Genomic DNA, 23167 nt, shown 5'->3' with positions numbered 1-23167 from the left:
CCCCCCCCCCCCATGTCCCTGCGTCGTGGCAGCGGGAAGAACGAGGATACGAAGAGAGAGCGAGAGAGAGATTGACAATTAAAGCTCGGAGGCTCGGAGCGGGTCGTACGCGGTAGCGACGTTTCGAAGGTCCTTATACCCACGACGTTCCTTCGATAATTCGACAGGCTCGAGAGGATGTATTATATACGTAATAATAATGCAGGAGGGAGCTAAGATCGCTCGCGAGCTCGAAGTCTGACGTTTGAAAGGATTCCACGCGCTGTCGGAATACGTGTATCGGACGTTTTTCCAGAAACGATATTATACGCGTAGGAGAGACACGAGCGAGAGAGTTTCCTCGGAGAAATGCAATGTCCGAGCTCGCCTTCGCTTCTTGTATAATATGCCGACGACAGGTAATGTCGACTTACAGTCACGAAATCTTCAATAAGATGCTTTGTAGTAAAAATCGCTTGCGCTTAATAGTAAAACTTTGCTTTTTCTCTTATAGGTTTCAAATATTTGGTCATACGCCATCTAGCGGTAACTTATGGACCATTGTATGCTGGATAAAAAAGGGTCGAAACGCGAGAAATTGACACCGGTGCCTATTTTATACTAAATAATCGAAATCATTGGGAGTAATTAGATCGAATTCATCAATAAAATTTGAATTAATTAATTTTTTATACTTCTTGCGTTTGTTTTTCGCTACGTCCAGAATCACTCGTAAGCATGATCGTCGTGTATTTCCGTTGAAGATTATAACTCAAGTACTTAGTCAACTCTCTCTCTCTCTCTCTCTCTCTCTCGGCTCTTAGGCTGGAGGAGTGGTAGGACTGGCATCGGAGCTACACTGGCGGCACGATAATATACAGTACAAGCGTATAAAATATATATAACGCAGCAGCAGCGTCGGGCAGAGTAATTTGCGCGCGCAAAACTTTCTGATACACAAAGTACAGCGTAAATCCAAAAATCAATCCCCGAACGTCGAGTTATAATCCTGGGCTACTCGTGGCCCCCGTCATCAACTATACATATATATATATACGATAACAAGTACCGACGAATGAAAAGTTTCGCAGCTTGAAACGTAAACGCGTATTTGTCTCGCGCGCGACACGGCCAAGTTCGCGTCTATATGTATTTACAGTCGACGATATATATAGATACATTAAAAGTGAGTAACATCAAAACAGCTCGACAACGGGCGCGAAATTCCTATACACATATATACCCAACGATGTCTCTCTTGCGCGCTCTATCCTTTTTCGTTCTCTCTTTCTATCGATAAAATTCAATAGCGCAATATTGTGAAAATAACTCATAAATCATCGGGTAAAAAAGAGCCATGAAAGCCCCTAACCGATACATATGAAGCGCGCGCTACAAAGTACAAGTGAGACAGAAACGCATCAATTTATCCTTCATCCTTTATTTTTTTCGTTCTATGTATGCGCGCTTTATCGGGGCCAATGTCTATATGTGTGCATAAGAAATTTGACATCGTGCGTGCCAGTCTGTGTATGTGTGCCCTACGTAATAAAATGTCAGCTCGTGCATGTCCCGGGCGCAAATCTAATGCATATTTTAAATCCTCTTCTCTCGCTCCTACAGCGCAGCGCCCCATATATATACCTACATGAGCACAAGAGAAGTGTGCGCTCGTGTATATATTGTATTTAACGTGCCGCTGCAGATCATATAATTTCTCATCGGTGTCATTCGCACGGCCGTAAAGACACGATTCGTACGAGGAGGAGGACGACGACGACGACGTCGAGAATAAGCTTAACGTATAATACGTTCGATACCGGAGCCACTCGACGACGAAGCACTCGAGACTCGCACAATTAATGTCTTTGAATGTATTATAATATCGTACACGTAATATCATGGAACAAGCGGCCAAAAGCGTTGTAAAACTTATTCACGAATTCTGCCTCGGAGAAGTGCGCGAGACGTTTCGATGAATTTTTTTTTCTCGTACTCGTCCAGAGATGGTAATAAAAAAAATGGAAAAAAAAACGAAGAAGACGAAAGGGACGAAAAAAATTTCAATTACCGCGGTGCGAAGATAAACAAAGCAAATGGGCGCGAGGGATATCTCGTCGTTTTTAAATCGTCAAGCCCTCGAGTCTACGTACGGACTCTGGGCCTATCCTCGTTATCGAATGCAAAATACATTCAGCCGGGCGTATACGCGTTTTTGAGCTTTTGATGAACGGGGGGGAAGCGAGTCTGCAAATATATATTATATCGTATATGGGTCAAAATAATACTTTTTTACAAAACCGTGCGCACGTATGTCACCGATCTTGACACGCTTTTGGTATGTTATAGTACATGGTAAAAAGGTCCCAAAAAAAAATTTTTAGACCCCCTCCCCCCTCCTACCCCCCACTTCCGGTATAAACGTCCATTTTCGATCTATATTTTTTCTGAGGACATGAAGCAAGTAAAAAATCTGAAAAAATTCATAAAAATACTTTTCCACAATCCAAACAACCTTGAATTTTTTCAGATTTTTTGAGTGCTTCAGGCCTTCAGATAAAATCATTGAAAATTTCAAAAATCGAGATACGGCGGTATGAGCCGATGTAGTACTCGGAAATTTTTTCAGTTATTTTTCGCATTAAAAAACATAACCTCAATTTTTTTCAGATTTTTTCAGATTACCTAACGCACCTTTTGAAGCCAAAAACCGATTTTTTTGACGAAAATAATTTTTTTAGGACAGTACGGAGCCTCGAAAAATCTGAAAAAAATTTTTTCTTGTTTTTTTCATCAAAATACGTAATCTCAAATTTTTTCAGATTTTTTAATTGAAGGCGATAGCTTCTAGGGCCGAAAAATGCTATTTTTAACAAAAAATGGTTCCTAGAACCCGATGGTTCCGGTGAAAAAATTTGAAAATATTTTTTTTGAATTCCTTGTCAAATTTTAATAAATTTTGACCGTTTCAAAAGTTCGATTGAAGCTTCCTAGCTCATTTTAGAGCAGGACAAAGATTAGTGCAAAATATCTGAAGACGTTTCTGAAGACATTAAGGAATGATAAAACTCGTTTGATGCTCTAAAATGAGCTAGGAAGCTTCAATCGAACTTTTGAAACGGTCAAAATTTATTAAAATTTGACAAGGAATTCAAAAAAAATATTTTCAAATTTTTTCACCGGAACCATCGGGTTCTAGGAACCATTTTTTGTTAAAAATAGCATTTTTCGGCCCTAGAAGCTATCGCCTTCAATTAAAAAATCTGAAAAAATTTGAGATTACGTATTTTGATGAAAAAAACAAGAAAAAATTTTTTTCAGATTTTTCGAGGCTCCGTACTGTCCTAAAAAAATTATTTTCGTCAAAAAAATCGGTTTTTGGCTTCAAAAGGTGCGTTAGGTAATCTGAAAAAATCTGAAAAAAATTGAGGTTATGTTTTTTAATGCGAAAAATAACTGAAAAAATTTCCGAGTACTACATCGGCTCATACCGCCGTATCTCGATTTTTGAAATTTTCAATAATTTTTTCTGAAGGCCTGAAGCACTCAAAAAATCTGAAAAAATTCAAGGTTGTTTGGATTGTGGAAAAGTATTTTTATGAATTTTTTCAGATTTTTTACTTGCTTCATGTCCTCAGAAAAAATATAGATCGAAAATGGACGTTTATACCGGAAGTGGGGGGTAGGAGGGGGGAGGGGGTCTAAAAATTTTTTTTTGGGACCTTTTTACCATGTACTATAACATACCAAAAGCGCGTCAAGATCGGTGACATACGTGCGCACGGTTTTGTAAAAAAGTATTATTTTGACCCATATATATACAGCGCCTACGGCACAGGCGCGTAATGTGTCAAAATCTCTCCCCAAGGGTCGAGAGCCAAAAGAGAGAAGCGTGTAGTGCAGAGGTATATAAGGGGAGAGAGACCCGAGGATTACGTCGAATAAACCTCTGACGCGCGCGCGGGGCTCCTCCTCGCATATATACATAGCATACATACAGCTCTCATCTCGACGCGCCCTGCGCAAACTTTCTAATGCCTACTGATGGGATATATTCTAAAAACGATAATCTCTTTCTCTCTCGCGCGCGCGCGCTCTTATATAATATGTAACATCAACGTCGTCGTCGTCGGCGCACTCCTATATGACCAAAAGTTAAAACTTCATTTATATGCTGTCCATTAAGTGTCAAATATATGTATTCGACCGCTCGGTTGACGCCACCGTCGCACATATTTTTATATATGTATATACGTATGGAACGTCGAGAGGACCTAAAAGGTGCCGCACAAGGCAAAGCTTTTAAAGATATATATATACCGAAGCGAGCGCGACTTCGATTTTCCGCAATGTATGGGCGTATCGCGCGAAGCTTTTTAGATATTATATGGTCGAATTAACGAGGCATCGATTTCATTATCGAGAAAATCTATGATAGCCGTTATAGCTTTGTACGGACGGCGCGCGCAGATGGACGGGTGTGCGTTGCCAACAGCCGAGCTTTCCCCTTATTTCGATTGAAAACGTCGCAGACTCGCGACTCCCCGCGCGCAAGATAGACGTATGGGGCGAGTCATGATAAATCCCTTAACTGTGTGCGCGAGTGCGCAAAACAGCCAAATCAAGCAGTTTTTGACTCGCTGTACGGACTTCATATTCTATCTTGAAAAAATCGCAGCGACGCCGAAGAACAGCTCCGCCAAGTTGCCGTAGCGGTCCCGCCTCGATATGACGTGCAGCGGAGCCATCTGCGCGCCGTTGACGAAATTGGGGTTCGCGCCGTGCCTCAACAGCAACTCGACCATCTTTGCGTTGCCATAGTGCAGGGCCAGGTGCAGCGGTGTATTGCCGAATTTGTCCCAAGCGTCGACTCGCACGGCGACGCCGCCGTACAACAACGTCTGCGCCAAGTCCGTATCGCATTCCCGATTCTGACCGAGCACGTGCATAGCCGTCAATCCGTCTCTGCTGGTCGCGGTTGGAACGGCGTGACCTCGACTCGAGAGCAATTCGGCCGTCTTCCAGTGGCCGTGGTGCAGAGCCAAGTGCACCGGTGGGTCTTCCGTTTGTAACGGTCGAAAAATTCGGACTCTGTCCGACCTCGATGAATCGCTCGACCACGTCGCAGAAGCCGAATCGGCAAGCCACGTGGAAGTGGCTCAAGCCCGTCTCGTCGACGTAGTTCGCCTCGAATCTGTCGTACATTCGAAAGAGGGCCCGGATCTTGGAGTTCTCCATGAATACATCGCGCCTGGCCACGAAATGCACCGCCGTGGTAAGCTGCAGTTTTGGCTTACCCTCTTGGTCGACTTTCGGCTTGTCTTTGTCGTTCAAGAGGATCATTCTCTCGATCATCGACAAGCATTTGACGTACGGATCGACTCGCCTTTCTCAGAATTGATGTTGGCCTGGAGAAACTGCTCGAATTGTGGCAGCGGCAAGTCCGCAGCTTCTCGTCGATGACGTTGTTGTTGCTCAACTGGTCCATGATCGTATTGTTCTACACTCGCGAGCGAATACCTTTACGCTTATCGATCGCTAACTTCTGCCGACTGGTTACAGTCGAGAACTTTTTTGTGCTACCTGTTCGCTACGGCGTCGTGACTCGTACTGATCTGAGACCACGAAACAACGGTAGTATGTGCGTTAAGGAGCAGAGTACAGAGTGAAAGGCCTGTACGTGTACTGCAGCGATTGGTTGCACCGAGAATAAGATCCATTGTCTCCGAGCGTTGGGGGCGGAGCCCGAAGCGTCGCTGCAGTCATCGTTGACACACTGAAAATTTCAAAAAGCAGTCCCCGGAACTCATTGCGCTGGTAATAGTTACTGGAGCTCTGTAGTATGAGAGGTTACCTACCACTATGTTACCGTATTAGTGAAGTTAACGTGTTTGTGCTCTAGAAAACAGTACTATTTTATTATCCCTGGTAGCAAAATCCTTTTGAATTCGATTATACCTGCTTTGAAATAACAATATTTTGCTTAGCGCAGAGGCAGGAAAATGCTACTTTCGGGCCACAGGGTATGTAAAATAGCATACCGCCCTGTACCGGAAAAAGAAAGCCCCAGAGCACGTTCTAATCGACCTCAGCTTCTCCTTGGTCGGTTATTTCAAGTGCCCTAGGACTTTTCGATTTTTCCCGGCCTAATCCAGTCCAATCCTTATGTTTCATATCTCTTTTTGGATCGTTACAACTTTCTCTAGAACATGAACCTCTAAAAATTAAAAGCAATCATCCCAAATTTAATGAATATGATTTTGACTGGATCGGAAATGTGTCATTCATTTACAAAAATATAACCCCGTGGTTCCAATATAAGCCTATAATATCCTGAGGCAGACTAATTGCTACGTCTCTGTTTCACTTTCTCACTTTTTCTTTCTCGCATGTCCGTGACTACTCAGGTTGTTAGACGACACGGATAGGGACATTTACATCAGTAAAAATCAGAAATTATTCAAGTCCATCGAATTAGCGGCGGGGCCTATTGCCTACTGTAGCCACATGTGTTTTACACATCATATGTTTCACCACTCTGAATTAAAAATTTCTTTTATTTTCTGCAGCTTTGGTCACTTTCTGTACATATCATAGTACACGTTCACGGCATTGCAAACAGATCGAGCGTCTTTTCTTGGATTCCATAAATTATTCTGAAGGACAATTCATCGGCTTCGTGGCTCGCAGCGGCTACAAAGACGAGCCCAAAGTTGATACGAACGGCGAGATATCGTTGTGTCGCACGACACCAGTACATCACGCGATTAGATTCAAGTTCCGAACCATAGTCCATGATCTTTTTAAAATTTACAGTACACTGAAAAAATTTTGCACTTAATTCGTGTTCACCTGTGGTCTTTTATTGATATCACACTATAGTGTCTTAACTTTATATTCAACAGTTAACTTGTAAAAAGTTCACGACGATGGTGACAGGGATTTAGGTTCACGGTGAACGCGATTATCAAGCACTTCATGTTGTCGATTCGACGATTGAACTATATTTAAGTAAAATCTTACACAAACGAGCCTATTTTCTTTATATGTTCGAATAATATTGTAAAAACTTTGTTATTTAAAAAAAAAGATTTATAAAATATTACAGTAAAATAATCGTGAATTATTGTACTTATCAATATTATTTACAAAGATAACAAAAATATCGCTTATAAGTTATGCCTAGTAACAACATAATTCTTATTAACTAGTTCAACAAATAACAATGGTGAAGTTTTGGGTAGTGATTGAACCTCTACATAAGTGTGGCGATTTGTTTCAATGACTTCATAAGCACGAATATGTGTATCAAATGATACAGTTTCTAATAAGTTTACACGGAAAAGAATTAATTTATCCGTTTTGTATACATATATGTTATAGCCAGCCAGCTAATAAATAGTGCCATGCGTAGCGGTAATTGCTTTCGAGCGTTGGCTTTACGGTGGTTCTGACATGTGCATTGTCGATATCGCAATTTACCGTCATGCGTGAAGCCAAATTCTTGTCACAGTGACAAATGATTCCCTTCAAAATATTAGTATACTGTTTTGTGTTCACTGTGTCATAAATAGTTGTTCATTTGATGAATATAAGATGTATTCACGCTGTAGAGATCTACTATTCAGTGCAAAATTTTTTCAGTGTAGAACAGACGTAAATTACACGGACGAATCCGGCTACTCTCATTTTCATGTGGCCTGCATGTTTGGCTGACACGAAATCGTCAAAAATTTCTCGAACTCGGACAAGATCCCAATTATTTCTTAAAAAAAAAGGTGCTTCCTCGCTACACTTGGCTTTGGAGAATCAAAGAAATGTGGCCGAATTACTGCTGATGTCACGTCCTTCGTGACTTATTATAAATAAATAATTATAATAAGAAAAATAATATTATATACATGTGAAAGCGTCTCGCTGTACGAATGTCTCTTTGCCTCTCCTCACTATCCGACACCAGATGACGCAGACCGTCGACGCTTTCGGGTATGAAAGATTCGAAATATAAACGTTAGTCTCACAGTGTTTCGATCTTGCGACGTAGCAACAAGGCAGCTTAAATATCTCGTTGACAATATGGCTTCAAATCAAGAAAACTCTAGCAAGGTAAGTTTTTCATTCTGACGTTGTATGTGTTGTGCGTGTATGTGTTGTAACGTGTGTAGAGCATTGTTTCGAAATCAGATAGAATAAAGGTCTGAGCCATGAAAAAAAAGCCCCAGAGCCCGTGCTTTACGGACTCGGCCACTAATTACAAGTCCTTTTAGAATATTTTGTTTTTCATGGCCTAGGGCAGCAATTTGCTATTGCCAATAACTTTACCACATCGTTTTTGTTCCGATTGTTACACTTAATAGTAAGCAAAGAGACTTTTGAAGAAGTCATTGAAAAAGAACCTGCACTTGAATTTTTCGTTAGAATTCATCATTTTTGAAATAGGCTTATCTCTTAATTTATCAGAATTTCATATGTGAAAGTAGGAAAAAATCATATTTTCAATAGGAAGCTATTTGCAAAAATATTGACATTATTTATTATATTTTATAAAAAATTTTATAAAAAATAATTACCGCCAAATTTTGACAGCTGATCGCGTGATGAGCCCGTGTTGTTTTTAACTGTCAAAATCAGGATACCGACCACGTGGCTTTATCCGTTGAACATCTGCTCTCACTCAATTATTGGATCGATCGTACTTTCGAAATGAATATGCTGTGATTGGTCTTTGTATTTGGGTAGGCGGCACCCGATGCATCGAAGGCGTATTTTTTAAATTTCTGATAACGTGATCGAATTAACTTATTTTCATTGTATATTTATTCATAATAATTGTATACGTAGTGTAGAAATGAGTCTAACTAGATAGCATTTATTACCAAATACTACCACTTAATAACTATCAGTTCTATTTCGAAACAAAATTTCAATATTTATCATTTATTTTGATTTTTTTTACAAGAACTTTTATTGTTGTTCAGTTTACAAAGTGTATAGGTAGTAAAAATAGAATAATATTACTAACTCTATTGCTACAATCAATGAAATAAATGTAAACCATTTGACTAATATCTTTTTCAATGTTATTACAGGTGCTAATCCTGCATTTGCAAAGTTCTGACGGAGTCGTTTTTGACGTGGAATTAGCAATCGCTAAGCGCTCAATGATGATAAGAACAATGATTGAAAGTTTAGGCGAAGATAGCTTGGATGAAGTACTTCCTCTAACAAAAATTAAGTCTGATACTCTGAAAAAGGTTATTGAATTCGCTACTCATCATAAAAATGATCCCATGCCAAAAGAATATGGCACGGATGAAAGAACTCGAATGACAGAATGGGATCGAACATTTCTAGAGGTATTTAAGCAATATTAAGTTTGAATATTAGTTTTATTGGAATTTAGTTGAACATTTCAACTCAAAATTCAAATTTAAAATCGCATGAGCAAAAATTATACCTTTGTTTGCTTGGCTGAATACTGTCATCAATACAACATCTATACCTGCTTATGCCGTAAAGTTAGTAGTGTATACACGTGGACCATGATTGAATTTAATAACTTGAATTATCGAAATAAGCTTAAAATCTCAATTGTTTACAAAAATTATATGTACTACTTAACAAATCAGAAAAATTTTTATAATATTTTCGAATAATGTTACAGGTTGATTTGGGCACTCTTTTTTCTCTTGCACGCGCAGCCAATTATTTAGATATGAAAGATTTGTTAGATTTGGTAACCCAAGCAATAGGCCAAGGATATTTTAAAGATAAATCAATGGATGAACTGAAGAAGACTTTTGAAATATTGATGCCAAAGTAGAGAAGCTCATCCACCCTCTGCTTCTGATGATGTCAATGCCTTTTTTCAAAATTTGATGAAATAGTTTTAATTAAATAAGAGACCTAGTTATAAATACTTATTGTTCATGATAAAAATGTCGAAATAAAGCAGATATAAAAATTAGTGAAATAACATAACTTAATTAACACTAGCGCTATAACCTCACTCGCTACGCTCGTTCGCTGTTTGAGACTATTTTTGAGAAACATCTGATTTTCATTTAAAAGAAAAAAAGTACTATAATAGTTCTATATATTATATATACCAAGTCCACTTTCGCGACAATTCTGCTTTTTAAAAGGAATGTTTCTTGTGGGTTTTGTAGTAATTACGTATTATTATGTTGCTAACTTGAAAAAATAGCTAATAAAACGTATCAAAATGCCAGGTTCATCAAATTAACAGATGATTGATGTGTATCTACCTAAAAAAATGTTTCAATTTTGTTGAGCCTTATTTTATTCTGGCAGCTTCCAATAACGCGAGAGTTGATATGCACAGTGTTCGAACATCATATTTTATCATGTATGAAAGTTTATAAAACCAGATGAAATTATTTATCAGGTGAACCATTTAAAAAAGTATATAGCTTTATGAGCAAATCTCGTGAAATTTTAATATTTGTGTCGACTCTACAATATTAGGGGAGAAACTAAAAAATTGGCATTCCTGGAATTGTTTTTGTTAAATTTTTCAATTTTTATGTTCTTGAGAACAACTTGTAGTGGTATCCAAACTCGAATTCATACATGAATCATCCATTTTATGGCATTTTTATGCATTTTGAAATTCAACTCATCCTATTTTTAATTTTCAAATTCAAATTTGCGTGGTATATTAATAGTTTTGCTTTAAATGGCATAATTTATATTGCCCGTTTTAGTTTTTGACATTTTGAAAAGGATAACGCTGAGTGCCTCTTTTGAAATGGCGAAAAACTTATTTTTAACCAAAGTTAGGAACACATATTGTCTTAAAAATATTATATAGCAGTTTTAGATTCAACATTTACATTTTTAAATCTTCGAAGGCCCTCATCCGAATTTTATAAGCCCTGCTTTTGTCAGGTTTCTGAATTACTTGTAAAAAATATTTCCCTTTAATAGTTTATAGTAAAATATTAAAATTTTAGAAGATTTACTCAAATAAACTTTTTTAATACCTTTGAAATACGTTTAATTTTTATACTCATTTTTTAATTTAAACTCAAAACTATTGAAATTTCAAGCCAATAATTGGCAAAAAAATTTCTACTTGAAAATAATGTTGTACACTTTTTAAAACTTGCTCAAACTAAAATTATCGATTTCCGCAGGGACTTTTATTATATATTTTGCCATGTATTACATATTAGTTTTTGTATTGTTCCAATAAATACACTTACAAAATGAGTTTTGATTTTTCTATTCGTAAGTCCGACATCATCTGAATTAAATGATCTCAATTTGGGCATTCATTTCCACGGTGCCTCAAAAATATAATAAAGAGAACTATACTCAAGCGCAATTGAAAAAATTGTAATGCAAGTGTTTGAAAAAAAAAATCGATCACCGCATACTCGTACCTGCACACCTTCAGAAAAGCGTATACGAATTACACGAGTTTGTATACCACACGCGCTATGTTTTTTTTCAGCTTTACGAACGTATCGTATATAATAAAAGAAAAGAAAATCTCTATAACGAATCGCGTATATATACAGCGCAGTGCCGTATAGTTTTTTAATGGACTCTGCAGAAATAATAGCCAACCGCCAGCGAGCCTGGTTGTGTGCAAGCTCGGCACAGTTCGAGTCTATATACCAGCCCTGAGCAAAAAGGGAAAGAAAGAGAGAGAGAGAGACAGAAAACACGCTCATCTTTCTCTGCCAACAGATCATCGTTTGTCTGCAGTAGCAGCCATTAATAATGCGCCAAGCAATTCGAGTCGAGATTCAACTTTGCGGCCAAAAAGAGAGAGACTCTCTGGCATTCTGCTGCCTTTGCTGCCGCCGTTGCCGCTGCTGCCGGTGTGCCCTCGTGAAACGAGAATCGGTGCGGGGTATATATAAATCTATAAAAATTCCATGATGCAGACGAAAGGCTCGTTGGCAAGGGTCCAGATTTTTAGACGCGCTTTTTTTCCACCCGAGAGAGAGATAGAGAACGCCTATATCGCTCGATACTCAATTTTGCGGATGGATAATTGGACATTTTCCGTGAGTGCAGCAGCAGCAGCAGCAGCGATAGCGAGAGCTATATAGCAAGTATCCTTTCCAATGAACTGAACGCGGTGGCGGCCTTGCCTCGTCTATGCGGCATATATATGGCATCGTGCGCGATCGTTATATAGAGCTTAAAGCGAGATACAAGTCGGAGCCGACCAAGTTATAACGAGAATTTCGTAAAAATCAAATACAGCAGAGAGAGAGAGAGATATCGAAAAATATCTTTTGGTGCTTGTTTAATTGATCGAGCACCGAAAGCTCCTGCCAGTAACACTGTCCGCAAAACGATCATTATTATTATTATCAACGTTATTATCGAGTATACAGACCAAGTTTTGCCTTTTGCGATTCATGCCGTACGTTACATAGGCGTGTGTGAAAGCGCGAGCGTAAATAGCGACGAGCCAGAGCGCAGCGACGGATACGAGCGTCAATTAAACAAGCTCGAACAATTCTCCGAACCGATGAATGCATAGTTGGCGCACACGCATACGTAGACACTATATTCTGGCAGCAGCATCAGCGGCGGCAATAGTTACTATCTGTACACCACCAACCCCTCTTGAGACTGTCACGACATTGGCAATAGCACACATTCGCTCGACGATTACGATCCTCCGCTATAGCCAAGTTTCATTCGGCAGTGAGAGAGAAATGTGCGGATGTGCCGCAGCATGCACATCCCGCTCCGGAGTATATACCGATAATTATGCGCGGCTGCACTCCGAGCGTATACGCGTGGACGAGTGATTTTATTCAGAACGCGCGTGTGTGCGTGTGTGTACGTACTCGATGGAGCAACAATTTTTGCAAGCTCTTAGATTTTGACCGACGCGAGAACCCACGAGCTTATACGGCGTTATATATATTTTGCAGTGTAGCATCGGCTAATTGGTTTCGTTAGTACGCGAGCACGCGCGCATTTCCCTGTGCACAACGACGTACGTCGACGAATTGTATATAAAGTGTTAAAATATAAACGTACACGATGTGGACGGAAGAAATGATAATTTTTCAGGAAAGTGCCGGTGCTTACAAATTTAAAAATTCGCCCTTCGAAACGAGCTAGCTACGTCCGCGGCTGAACGTTATTTACTCGACGTTAATCATCGGACGAGTCGTCTTCATTTTTTTCCCTTTGGCCAAACGTTAAGAGTTTATTATCATTAATACCAAAGAGCGCGTATTATAAATCAATGATGCCTGACGATTCGAATAATCATCACCCTGCTTGCCTCGAGCAGGTCAATCTTGTAAAAGCAATGCAGAGTCGCAAACAAAGTCGGGAATAAAGGTTGATCGATATTATACGGTATTCTCAGTGCCCTCGCATGTAGATACACATTAGCGATCGTACTTTTTTGACCCTGGATTCGAAAAGCACATTAAATTGTACGTAAGAAATAGTGTCTGAAAAGTTTTTTTAACAATTTTTAGTCGGTGTAATTCATCGCTATTAATGTTGTCCAAAAAATATTTGGTAACGTTGATTAAAATATACTGGTAAATCTAATACATTTGTTGAAAAATAATTCGAAGTCATATTTTTAACATAGTGTGGTACATTTGATAGTAACTTATTCTTAGTTCCAGCTGTAAAGAAGATACAAATTAATTAAATATTTAGTTGAAGTCATCATATGATCACCGTTGTATTTATGCTGTATGTTAATTAGTTTATTACATAATTATTGAACAATCTTAACGAGTATGAAATGCAAACCATATCCGATCTATGATAAATTCACAGATTTAGTACTCTCATTTTCAGTAAAACTCTAAACAGCTGTATCTCCAGTTCTAAAGGACTTAGAGTTTTTAAATATACCAAATTTAAAGTAATTTTGTATTCTTTAAGACCGTATAACTATCATTGGGTTGAAGTTTGTCTAGTATGTGTAACTCTTAACAAAATAAAAAAATAATAACAAATGTAGTTTCGAGCTCGACACAAGAGGTTGGACGTTACATTTTGTAACTTCAGAAAAAATTTAAAAAAAAACCTATACAAAGTTATATGGTTGAACGCGTCTTTAAAAGACGAAGAAATCGGTTACTTGTTCGTTTTAATAGCAGCAAAATGACAACAATTAGAAAATGAAGTTTTTACTTGAGCTTAATTTGAAGTTTAATCGGAGCTTTATTTGAGCCTGTAGCGCCCTTAAAATGAACTTGAAAAAAAAACGAAGTACATGTTTCAACGTAAAATTTTCCGCTCTTTTCAAATTTGCAATAAAAAATAGGGGTCTCCATTTGAAGAATCGATTATTGGGTCGCTGTAGCTTTGAGGTTAGGTTCAAGGTCAAATCCAAGATCACCATTAGATTCCCCATTAAAAAATGCGTCGGATATGAGGTTTTAGATTTTATGCCTCCACTTCCTTAACCCGTTTTTAGGAGGTTTTCATATTTTTGTGACACCTTGTATAATATGCAAAAATATTATAGTACTTTTTTTCTTTTACATCGAAATCAAATATTTCTCAAAAAACATCTAAAATACCGAGCGAGCTTAGCGAGTGAGATGAAAGCAGTAGTGATAATTAAATTTTGTTATTTTATAGTTGAATATCTGCTTTATTTAGTAATTTTTATTATAAACAATAAGTATTTATAACTAGGTCTCTTATTTAATTAAAACTATTTCATCAAATTTTGAAAAAAGGTATTGACATCATCAGAAGCAGAGGGTGGATGAGCTTCTCTACTTTGGCATCAATATTTCTGAAGTCTTATTCAGTTCGTCTATTGATTTTTCGTAAAAATGTCGGCTTATTGCTTGGGTTACCAAATCTAACAAATCTTTCATATCTAAATAATTGGCTGCGCGGGTAAGTTCAAAAAGAGTGTCCAAATCAACCTGTAACATTATTCAAAAATATTATAAAAATTTTTCTGGTTTGTTGAGTAGTACACATAATTTTTGTAAACAATTGAGATTTTAAGCTTATTTCGATAATTCAAGTTATTAAATTCAATCATGGTCCACGAGTAACTTTACGGGATAAGCCGGTATAGATGTTGTATTGATGACAGTATTCAGCAAAGCAAACAAAGGTATAATTTTTGCTCATGCGATTTTAAATTTGAATTTTAAGTTAAAATGTTCAACTGAATTCCAATAAAAATAATATTCCAACTTAATATTGCTTAAATACCTCTAGAAATGTTTGATCCCATTCTGTCATTCGAGTTTTTTCATTCTTGCCATATTGGTTTGGCATGGGATCATTTTTATGATGAGTAGCGAATTCAATAACCTTTCCCAGAATATCAGACTTAATATCTGGTAGAGGAAGAACTTCATCCAAGCTATCTTCGCCTAAACTTTCAATCATTGTTTTTACCATATATGAGCGCTTAGCGATTGCTAACTCCACGTCAAAAACGACTCCGTCAGAACTTTGCAAATGCAGGATTGGCACCTGTAATTAAATTAAAAAAGATATTAGTCAAATGGTTTACATTCATTTCATTGATTGTAGCAATAGAGTTAGTAATATTATCCTATTTTTACCACCTATACACTTTGTAAACTGAACAACAATAAAAATTCTTGTAAACAAATCAGAATAAATGATAGATATTTATATTTTGTTTCGAAATAGAACCGATAGTTATTAACTAGTAGTATTTGGTAATAAATGCTATCTAGTTAGACTCATTTCTTCACTACGTATACAATTATTATGAATAAATATACAATAAAAATAAGTTAACTTGATTAAGTTTTCAGAAATTTAAAAAATACGCCTTCGATGCATCGGGTGCCGCCTACCTAAATACAAAGACCAATCACAGCACATTCATTTCGAAAGTACGATCGATCCAATAATTGAGTGAGAGCAAATGTTCAACGGATAAAGCCACGAGGTCGGTACCCTGATTTCGACAGTGAAAAGAAAAAAACACGTGCTCATCACGCGATCAGCTGTCAACATTTGACGGTAATTATTTTTTATAAAATTTTTTTTACATATGAAATTCTGATAAATTAAGAGATAAGCCTATTTTAAAAATAATGAATTCCTGCGTAAAATTCAAGTACAGGTTCTTTTTCAATAACTTCTTCAAAAGTCTCTTTGCTTACTATTGAATGTAACAATCGGAACAGAAACGGTGTGGTAAAGTTATTGTCAATAGTATATTGCTGCTCTAGGCCATGAAAAACAAAATATTCTAAAAGGAATTGTAATTAGTGGCCGAGTCAGTAAAGCACGTGCTCTGGGGCTTGTTTTTTCCGTGGGTTAGACCTTTATTCTATTTTATTTAGAAATAATATTCTACACGCGTTACAACATATACACGCACGTGTTGGGAATTTAAACTAATTGACAAATAATTTAACCTAATTGTCTACGACGTCTGAATTAAAAACTTACCTGGCTAGAGTTTTCTTGATTTGAAGCCATATTTTCAATGAGATATTTTAAGCTGCGTTGTTACTACGTCGAAAGATTCAAGCACTGTGAGACTAACGTTCATATTTCGAATCTTTCATACCCGAAAGCGTAGGCGGTCAAGCCATCTAGCGTTGAATAGTGGGGAGAGGCAAAGAGTCATTTGTACGGCGAGACACACTTTCACATGTTCATTCTCATAAGAAAAAGATCGATTCACAGATTATTTTAATGTTCGTGGACTAGGAGTAAATGCTGCTAAAGCAGCCTTTTTACATCGACAGTTAAAGTTGAAATTATGGCTGTGCGAGTACTCGAAATAACTCGAATCGTCGAGTTCGAGTCGAGTACTCGACTTTTTGAGTACTCGAGTTTTTTCGGGTACTCGAATTTTTTCGAATAATCGAGTTTTTCGAGTACTCCCAATATATTAAAGTTTTTAATAAATAAATGATAAATTAATAGTCTCTAGACCGACTCTCTTTGTGTATACATGCTTATAAATTATAAACTATTCACAAATGTAGAATTTACAATGGTTCTTGTAGTTAAATGTAGCCTATATCTAAATAGCGTTTTTTATGGATATTTAACTCTATGGATATAGATCTGAATGGGGTTGAAATAGTTATTAACAATTTAATTTTATAAATACGGCAATATCTCGTAAAGTATTGAAGATAGATTTAAACAATTTCATATTATTTCATTCTTCTCAAAAAACGAAGAGATTGATGTGTAACCACGTGCTCTCTGGGGCTTTCTTTTTTCGCGGCATAGGCCTGTATACTATTTTTCATACACAGTGGCCCGAAAATCGCTCTTCCCGCTTTGCGCAGTGGCAGTGAAGTAGTCTTTTTCGGGCCGCTGGTATGAAAAAATATAAAGAGCGGATATACAGTATTATTTATGTACAACTTAATTTTCCAACAACTGCACTGAGAAAAAAATTTCATTGAAACAATCACGAAGTGATTGAATCAATGAAATATCATTTCATATTTCATATTTTATAAAATGAATGAAATGAATAAATAAAATTAATAAAATTATGATTACTTCTATGAAATATTTGATTGGCAGACATACCAAGTAAATATTTCACTTAATTGACGAAATGCTTCATTGATAGGATTACTTGATTTATCAAGTTGATGAAACTAGTTTCATTCAAAATTTTGTTACGAAATATTTTATCAAAACAACGAAACATTTCATTGGTATATGCCAAGTAAATATTTCACTAAATTGACGAAATGCTTCATTGTTAGGATTACTTGATTCATCAAGTTGATGAAACTAGTTTCATTCAAAATTTTGTTATGAAATATTTCATTGATTTAATAATCCGTAATAAAAAATGAGCCTAGGGTTTAGCCGCTAGAGGGCATTCGTCAACTATTTTTTCGTTTCCGCAAGTGACGAAATATTTTTTAGATTGGTATATAAGGAGGGTTCATCTTTATATAAGTAAATAAGCGAGCGACCCCTTAGTAAGCGTTAGTGTCGCGTTATCGTTTGCAAGCGTGTAAATGCGTTAGGTTTATAGAATATATGTTAAAATAGTGTGTTAAAATTTGTAAAATAATGTAAGGTAAACCACCCAATTCTGGGACAATGCGAAAATCCGTCGTAAAGTGGGACACCTGCGATTTTAAGTAGTTTCTTCAATGAAAATTTATAAAAACAACGATAAATCATATGAATTATCATTCATTTGAATCTCTATAATGCATATCTCAAACGCTCTTTTTATTTGCACTTACTCAAAAAATATGAAAATTCAATGAGTAACGACGAAGTTGATGGGGAGAAATTTCGGTGCGAAATCTTAGTTCTGGGTGGAAAAGTACCCACTCAATTTTTGTAAATTAAAGATAAAAGTCAAATATAAAGTAGGTAATGTTAAGTTTTATATTCAATATTTTGACTTCCCGGAACACGACTGTACTGTTATTTTTACAAATAATAGTATATTTTTTTTATAACAACATGTCCTGATTTACGTGCAGTTATTTCGCAATACGTCCTATAGTAGGACACATTAAGTAACATATTTGCTATACGCCCCGCGGTGCAGTTCGCTTTGTCGCTTAGGGTAGCATATAATATCTGCATCCATTAGAAGTAAGTGTATATTCGTAACTATTATAAAAAAGTGTGTCTTTTTAGACAATTATACTTATTATATTATTCAATTAAAAGCAGGGTAAATATGAGCCAATTTTGCGCAGACTTGTACGTCTTTGGTGATCGAGTATCCTAACCTTGAAAAGTACCAGCCACTGAAGGTATGTTTACATTCTGTTTTCAATTTATTAAGAAAAATTGAAAGCAGTACAGAGTAAAATAAAAATAAAAAAAGAAACGATTTAATGTTATTTAAAATGATTTATTATCAGTTTGTATTTATTAACATAATTTTTGTTGAAATTTCGGAATCAGATTAATAACAATAAAAAACATATTTATTCTTATGTATTTATTATGTCCCACTTTTGGTCTGACGCGTGTCCCACTATACAGTGGCGCTGTTCGAGGTGTCCTACTATTGGTGATTTTTACTACTCAAGAAAATGTCTTATTTTTTAATAATTTTACAATCTAGAATTTTTTCAACTGATATATTACATTTTTAATTGGGCGTCAAAAGCTATTTAATATAAAGAGTCCATGATAGTTATGAGGCTAAATTTAAATCATTAATAATACTTATTTTTATACTCGCTATCAATTTATTTATTATCTGTTGAAATTCCTGTAATGATTTCATGTGGAATCAGAAAAACGCAAATGGTTATTTTTTGATTTTAATTATAATAATAAATATATTATTTGCTTATAGGGGCTACATTAGATAATGGTTACCAATTAAAAAAATAAAATCGTTATCATACATTGCAATAAGAAAACTTGAATGAGTTTTTTGGTGGAAAATTATGTTAAATAAAATAATTTCATTCAGTTCAAACTTTTATTGAGATAAAAATACATAAAAGTTACATGTGCATGTCAAAAAAAACTATGCAAAACATTGTATACAAACAGCACAGTGCATTTCACATACACAATAAAACACTCGAGATAATAAAATTAAAAGTATTAGTGCCTATCACGCACGCACAAACTCGAACTGTTAAACAAACCATGAGAAAATTGATTTACGTCACGCTTGGAAGTGGCATTGAAAATATTTTGAAAATCCATACATCTATACATTCGATTCGTATACGTTCAGTAAATAATTATTCATGTGTGTAGTATAGCATAGTAATGTAGTAGTGTATAATTAGTCACTATACACAGCTCGAGTCACTTTCATCTCTTATGTAACTTCAATCGCGTAGTTCTCACTCTCTTTCAATCGTTTTATATAGTGTGCAGGCATATAGTCAATACAGGTTACGACGTTGCCATGTGAACAGTACAAAAATTAAGTCCAATGTCTAAAGTCTCATTGACCGTAGCAAGTGATTAAAAGTGAAAATTTATTTATTATCAGCGACTGAGTGAGTGTGAAAAACGATGGCCTCGTTCGAAGATAAATCCGACATATGTTCCAGTGGTGTTGGCGAAAGCCAGATCGAACCCAAAATACGTTTGGAACAATTAAATTATTTACGACAAAGTGTCAATTGGAAGTTCGCAGCTAATCGACTAAAATATTACGATAATTTTTATAACATAGTCTCTAATTGGAAAGGCCCGCATCCAAATCTTCAAGAGATTATCAAGCCCAAAAACATCGACAAACTTCTCTCGGATCTCATAAAGAACAAAAAGATAGACGCATCGAAAATAAAACGAATTATCGAGTTCGTGGCACGCTGCGGCTACAAAGACGAGCCCAAAGTCGATAAAGACGGCAAGCCTGCGTTGCGTCGCACTACAGCAGTGCATCACGCGGCCGTATCGAAGCACCTCAAGGTATCCGAGCGTAAGGCTATACTGCGCGAGCTTTTTGAAATTTACAACCGATTCGACGCGAATTACACCGACGTCAAGTCCGAGGTTACCCATTTCCATATAGCGTGCAAATTCGGATGCAACAAAGTCATCAAGCGATTTTTAGAACTCGGCCAGGATCCCGATCTCGTCGCGAAAAATCAATCGGTCGATCCGCCGCTGCTCCTAGCTACAAAACGCGCCAAAGCCACGGTAATCAAGTTGCTGCTCAAACACGGAGCCAATCCGAACTTGACCGACAAATACGGATCGACTCCTTTGCACATTATTAGTTGGAAATACGGCGATGCTGACTTGGCGAAGACGTTCTTCGATATCAACGACGACGTCGAACGGACGTTGGATATAAATGCCCGAGACAAGTTCGGTAACACACCGTTGCAGGTGGCTCTGGCCAATGACCACTGGAAGTTGGCCGAATCGTTGTTGAGCAGAGGCGGCGACCTAAACCTAAATTTTTGCGACGAGATGGGACGGACACCTTTGCACAATATTTGCATGAGAAACGATCGCTTGGCGAAGTGGCTACTCGGGCTGAGCGGCGATTTACGCCAGCCGGTGCAAGTCAATATCAATGCTCAGGACAAGACGGGCAACACACCGTTGCATTATGCTCTGGAAAACAATTTGAGTGACACAGCCGAATGGCTGCTGAGTAAAGGCGCCGATGTCAACTTGGCCAACGAGGAGGGATCGACTCCCCTGCATAATGTTTGCAAAGGAGAAAGAGTTTCTTTCTTGAAGTCGTTCTTAAAGAACGCCGAGGAAGTCAATCAGTCGGTGCGGCTCGATGCCCGAGACAAGTTGGGCAACGCGCCACTGCACTTGGCTCTGCGATTTAACAAGGACCCGGAGGTGCCTGAATTGTTGCTGAAAAAAGGCGCCGATGCCAATTTGGCCAACGAGGAGGGATCGACTCCTCTGCATATTATCTGCAAAAGAGAAAGAGTTTCTTTCTTGAAGTCGTTCTTAAAAAACGCCGAGGAAGTCAATCAGTCGGTGCGGCTCGATGCCCGAGACAAGTTCGGCAACGCGCCACTGCACTTGGCTCTGCAATTCAACGCCGACCCGGAGGTGCCTGAATTCCTGCTGAAAAAAGGAGCCGATGTCAACTTGGCCAACGAGGAAGGATCGACTCCTCTGCACATTATCTGCGAAAAAGAAAGCGTTTCTCGCTTGAAGTTATTCTTAAAAAACGCCGAGGAAGTCAATCAGTCGGTGCAGATCGATGCTTGGAACAATGAGGGCAACACACCACTACATTTGGCTATAAAATGCAACACCGACAAGAAAGTGTCCGAATTGTTGCTTCAAACAGGCGCCGATCCCAATTCGGCCAACGAGAAGGGATTGACTCCTTTGCACATTATTTGCAAATGGAAAGGAGCTAACTTATTGACGATGTTCTTCAATATCAACAAAAAACTCGATCGGACGGTGCAGGTCGATGCACAGGACAACGAGGGTAACACGCCACTACACTCGGTTACTTTATCCGGAAACGAGAAGAAAATCGAATTCTTGCTGAGAAAGGGCGCCAATCCTAATTTGGCCAATGAGGACGGAACGACTCCTCTGCATATTATTTGCAACAGACGCGTATTCGATGACGACTTGGCGGGGCTGTTCTTCGAGGTCAACGACAAATTGAATCAGCCGGTGCGAGTCGACGTCAAAGATAAGAAGGGCCTGACACCGCTGCAACGGGCTGTGATGAATTTTCGAACGGATACCGTCGATCTTCTCCTGGATCGTGGAGCTGATCTGGCTAGCTTCGTTTTTCCCGCCGAGAGTCACTTCGAAGAGATTTATGACACGTTGGAGGGTTCATTGAGCTATGATGGAATGATATTGTTAGCATCTGGGGCTCTGGCCACCGTCGAACGTCTCGAGAGAGGAGGGTATGAATTGGATCGATGCGACGCCCTGACCATCATGAGAGCGTTCGCCGAATGCAGATTGTTCGAAAAATCGTCGGATCTCGAAAAACATTGGTACGACGACGAAGAGTTCGCAGAACGAGCGAAGAAGAAGATGGTGAAACCGAATCTGTCTTTGTACGATCTGGTCCGGTTGCAACCCAAACAGGCGGCGAAATTACTCACGTATCAAGATTACACGGAATTGGCGTCGGGGAAATTGCGTTTTTGTCGCGTTGAGACTTGCGCTGTGCGTCTGTGCGAGATAATATCGAGAGGATTTTTTCGCGACTGGGCGCTGGATTCTTTCATGCAGTTGATACAATATCGGCTGCCGGTTGAGATCTGTGAAATTATCGTCGACCAGCTCGCGAACCAAGATTTACATAACATTTGCTTGGCGGCTAGCATCGAACTCCAAAAGGACAACGAAAAAAATACAACAACAACTGTATCGAAATGTGCCGAAAAAAGGCTGAAAATTGCATAGTGAAAATTAAGAAGGTTTTTATTTATCCTCGCACGAAACTAATAAAAGAAGCGAGGGAGACAGATGCTTTATTTTTTTATGATTTTAATTATTCGTGTTTTAATTTTATTTCAGAAATATATCTATAAAAAAAACATAAAAAAGTTTCACATGTTGAATTTGTTCCTTGAATCCTTTAGCTTTCCCATTCTTATATTTTTTTATCGTATGTTAAATAACCATTTGAGTTAATATTCAAAGCTTCCTTGAAAAAATTTAAAATTAATTACAATAAAGCTCAGTCAAAACCAAATCATTCAGAATCTCCGGCTTCCTTTTCCAGTCAACTTTGCCATCGGATCGGAGAACAGACTGCAAAATATCG

The 23167-nt window shown here is 37.7% G+C and overlaps 3 protein-coding genes across 4 annotated transcripts; 2 read left to right on the top strand and 1 right to left on the bottom strand.

The window, feature by feature from the left end:
* Positions 1–7980: 7980 nt before the first annotated feature.
* LOC106655565 (S-phase kinase-associated protein 1-like) lies at positions 7981–9952 on the top strand. Its single transcript, XM_014376025.2, has 3 exons — positions 7981–8085; positions 9069–9335; positions 9644–9952. The coding sequence occupies exons 1-3, from the start codon at positions 8056–8058 to the stop codon at positions 9800–9802; spliced, it is 456 nt and encodes a 151-aa protein (XP_014231511.1). The 5' UTR covers positions 7981–8055; the 3' UTR covers positions 9803–9952.
* Positions 9953–14623: 4671 nt separating this feature from the next.
* Positions 14624–16443, bottom strand: LOC106655568 (S-phase kinase-associated protein 1-like). The gene is made up of 3 exons (XM_023459025.1): positions 16411–16443; positions 15187–15453; positions 14624–14888 (listed from the first exon to the last, which is right to left on the bottom strand). The coding sequence occupies exons 1-3, from the start codon at positions 16438–16440 to the stop codon at positions 14733–14735; spliced, it is 453 nt and encodes a 150-aa protein (XP_023314793.1). The 5' UTR covers positions 16441–16443; the 3' UTR covers positions 14624–14732.
* Positions 16444–19697: 3254 nt separating this feature from the next.
* LOC106655560 (ankyrin-1-like) lies at positions 19698–22839 on the top strand. 2 transcript variants are annotated; one of them, XM_023459024.1, is made up of 2 exons: positions 19698–21201; positions 21640–22839. In XM_023459024.1, the coding sequence occupies exons 1-2, from the start codon at positions 19954–19956 to the stop codon at positions 22801–22803; spliced, it is 2412 nt and encodes an 803-aa protein (XP_023314792.1). In that variant the 5' UTR covers positions 19698–19953; the 3' UTR covers positions 22804–22839. The 2 variants fall into 2 exon arrangements, with proteins under 2 accessions (XP_023314792.1, XP_014231506.1); XM_014376020.2 differs by having other exon boundaries at positions 19698–22839.
* The last annotated feature ends 328 nt before the right edge of the window (positions 22840–23167 follow it).

Source organism: Trichogramma pretiosum, unplaced genomic scaffold, assembly GCF_000599845.2.
Source record: "Trichogramma pretiosum strain Unisexual culture from Peru unplaced genomic scaffold, Tpre_2.0 scaffold73, whole genome shotgun sequence".
In the NCBI taxonomy this organism is placed as follows: Eukaryota; Metazoa; Arthropoda; class Insecta; order Hymenoptera; family Trichogrammatidae; genus Trichogramma; species Trichogramma pretiosum.
This window is presented reverse-complemented; position numbering and strand designations above follow the sequence as displayed.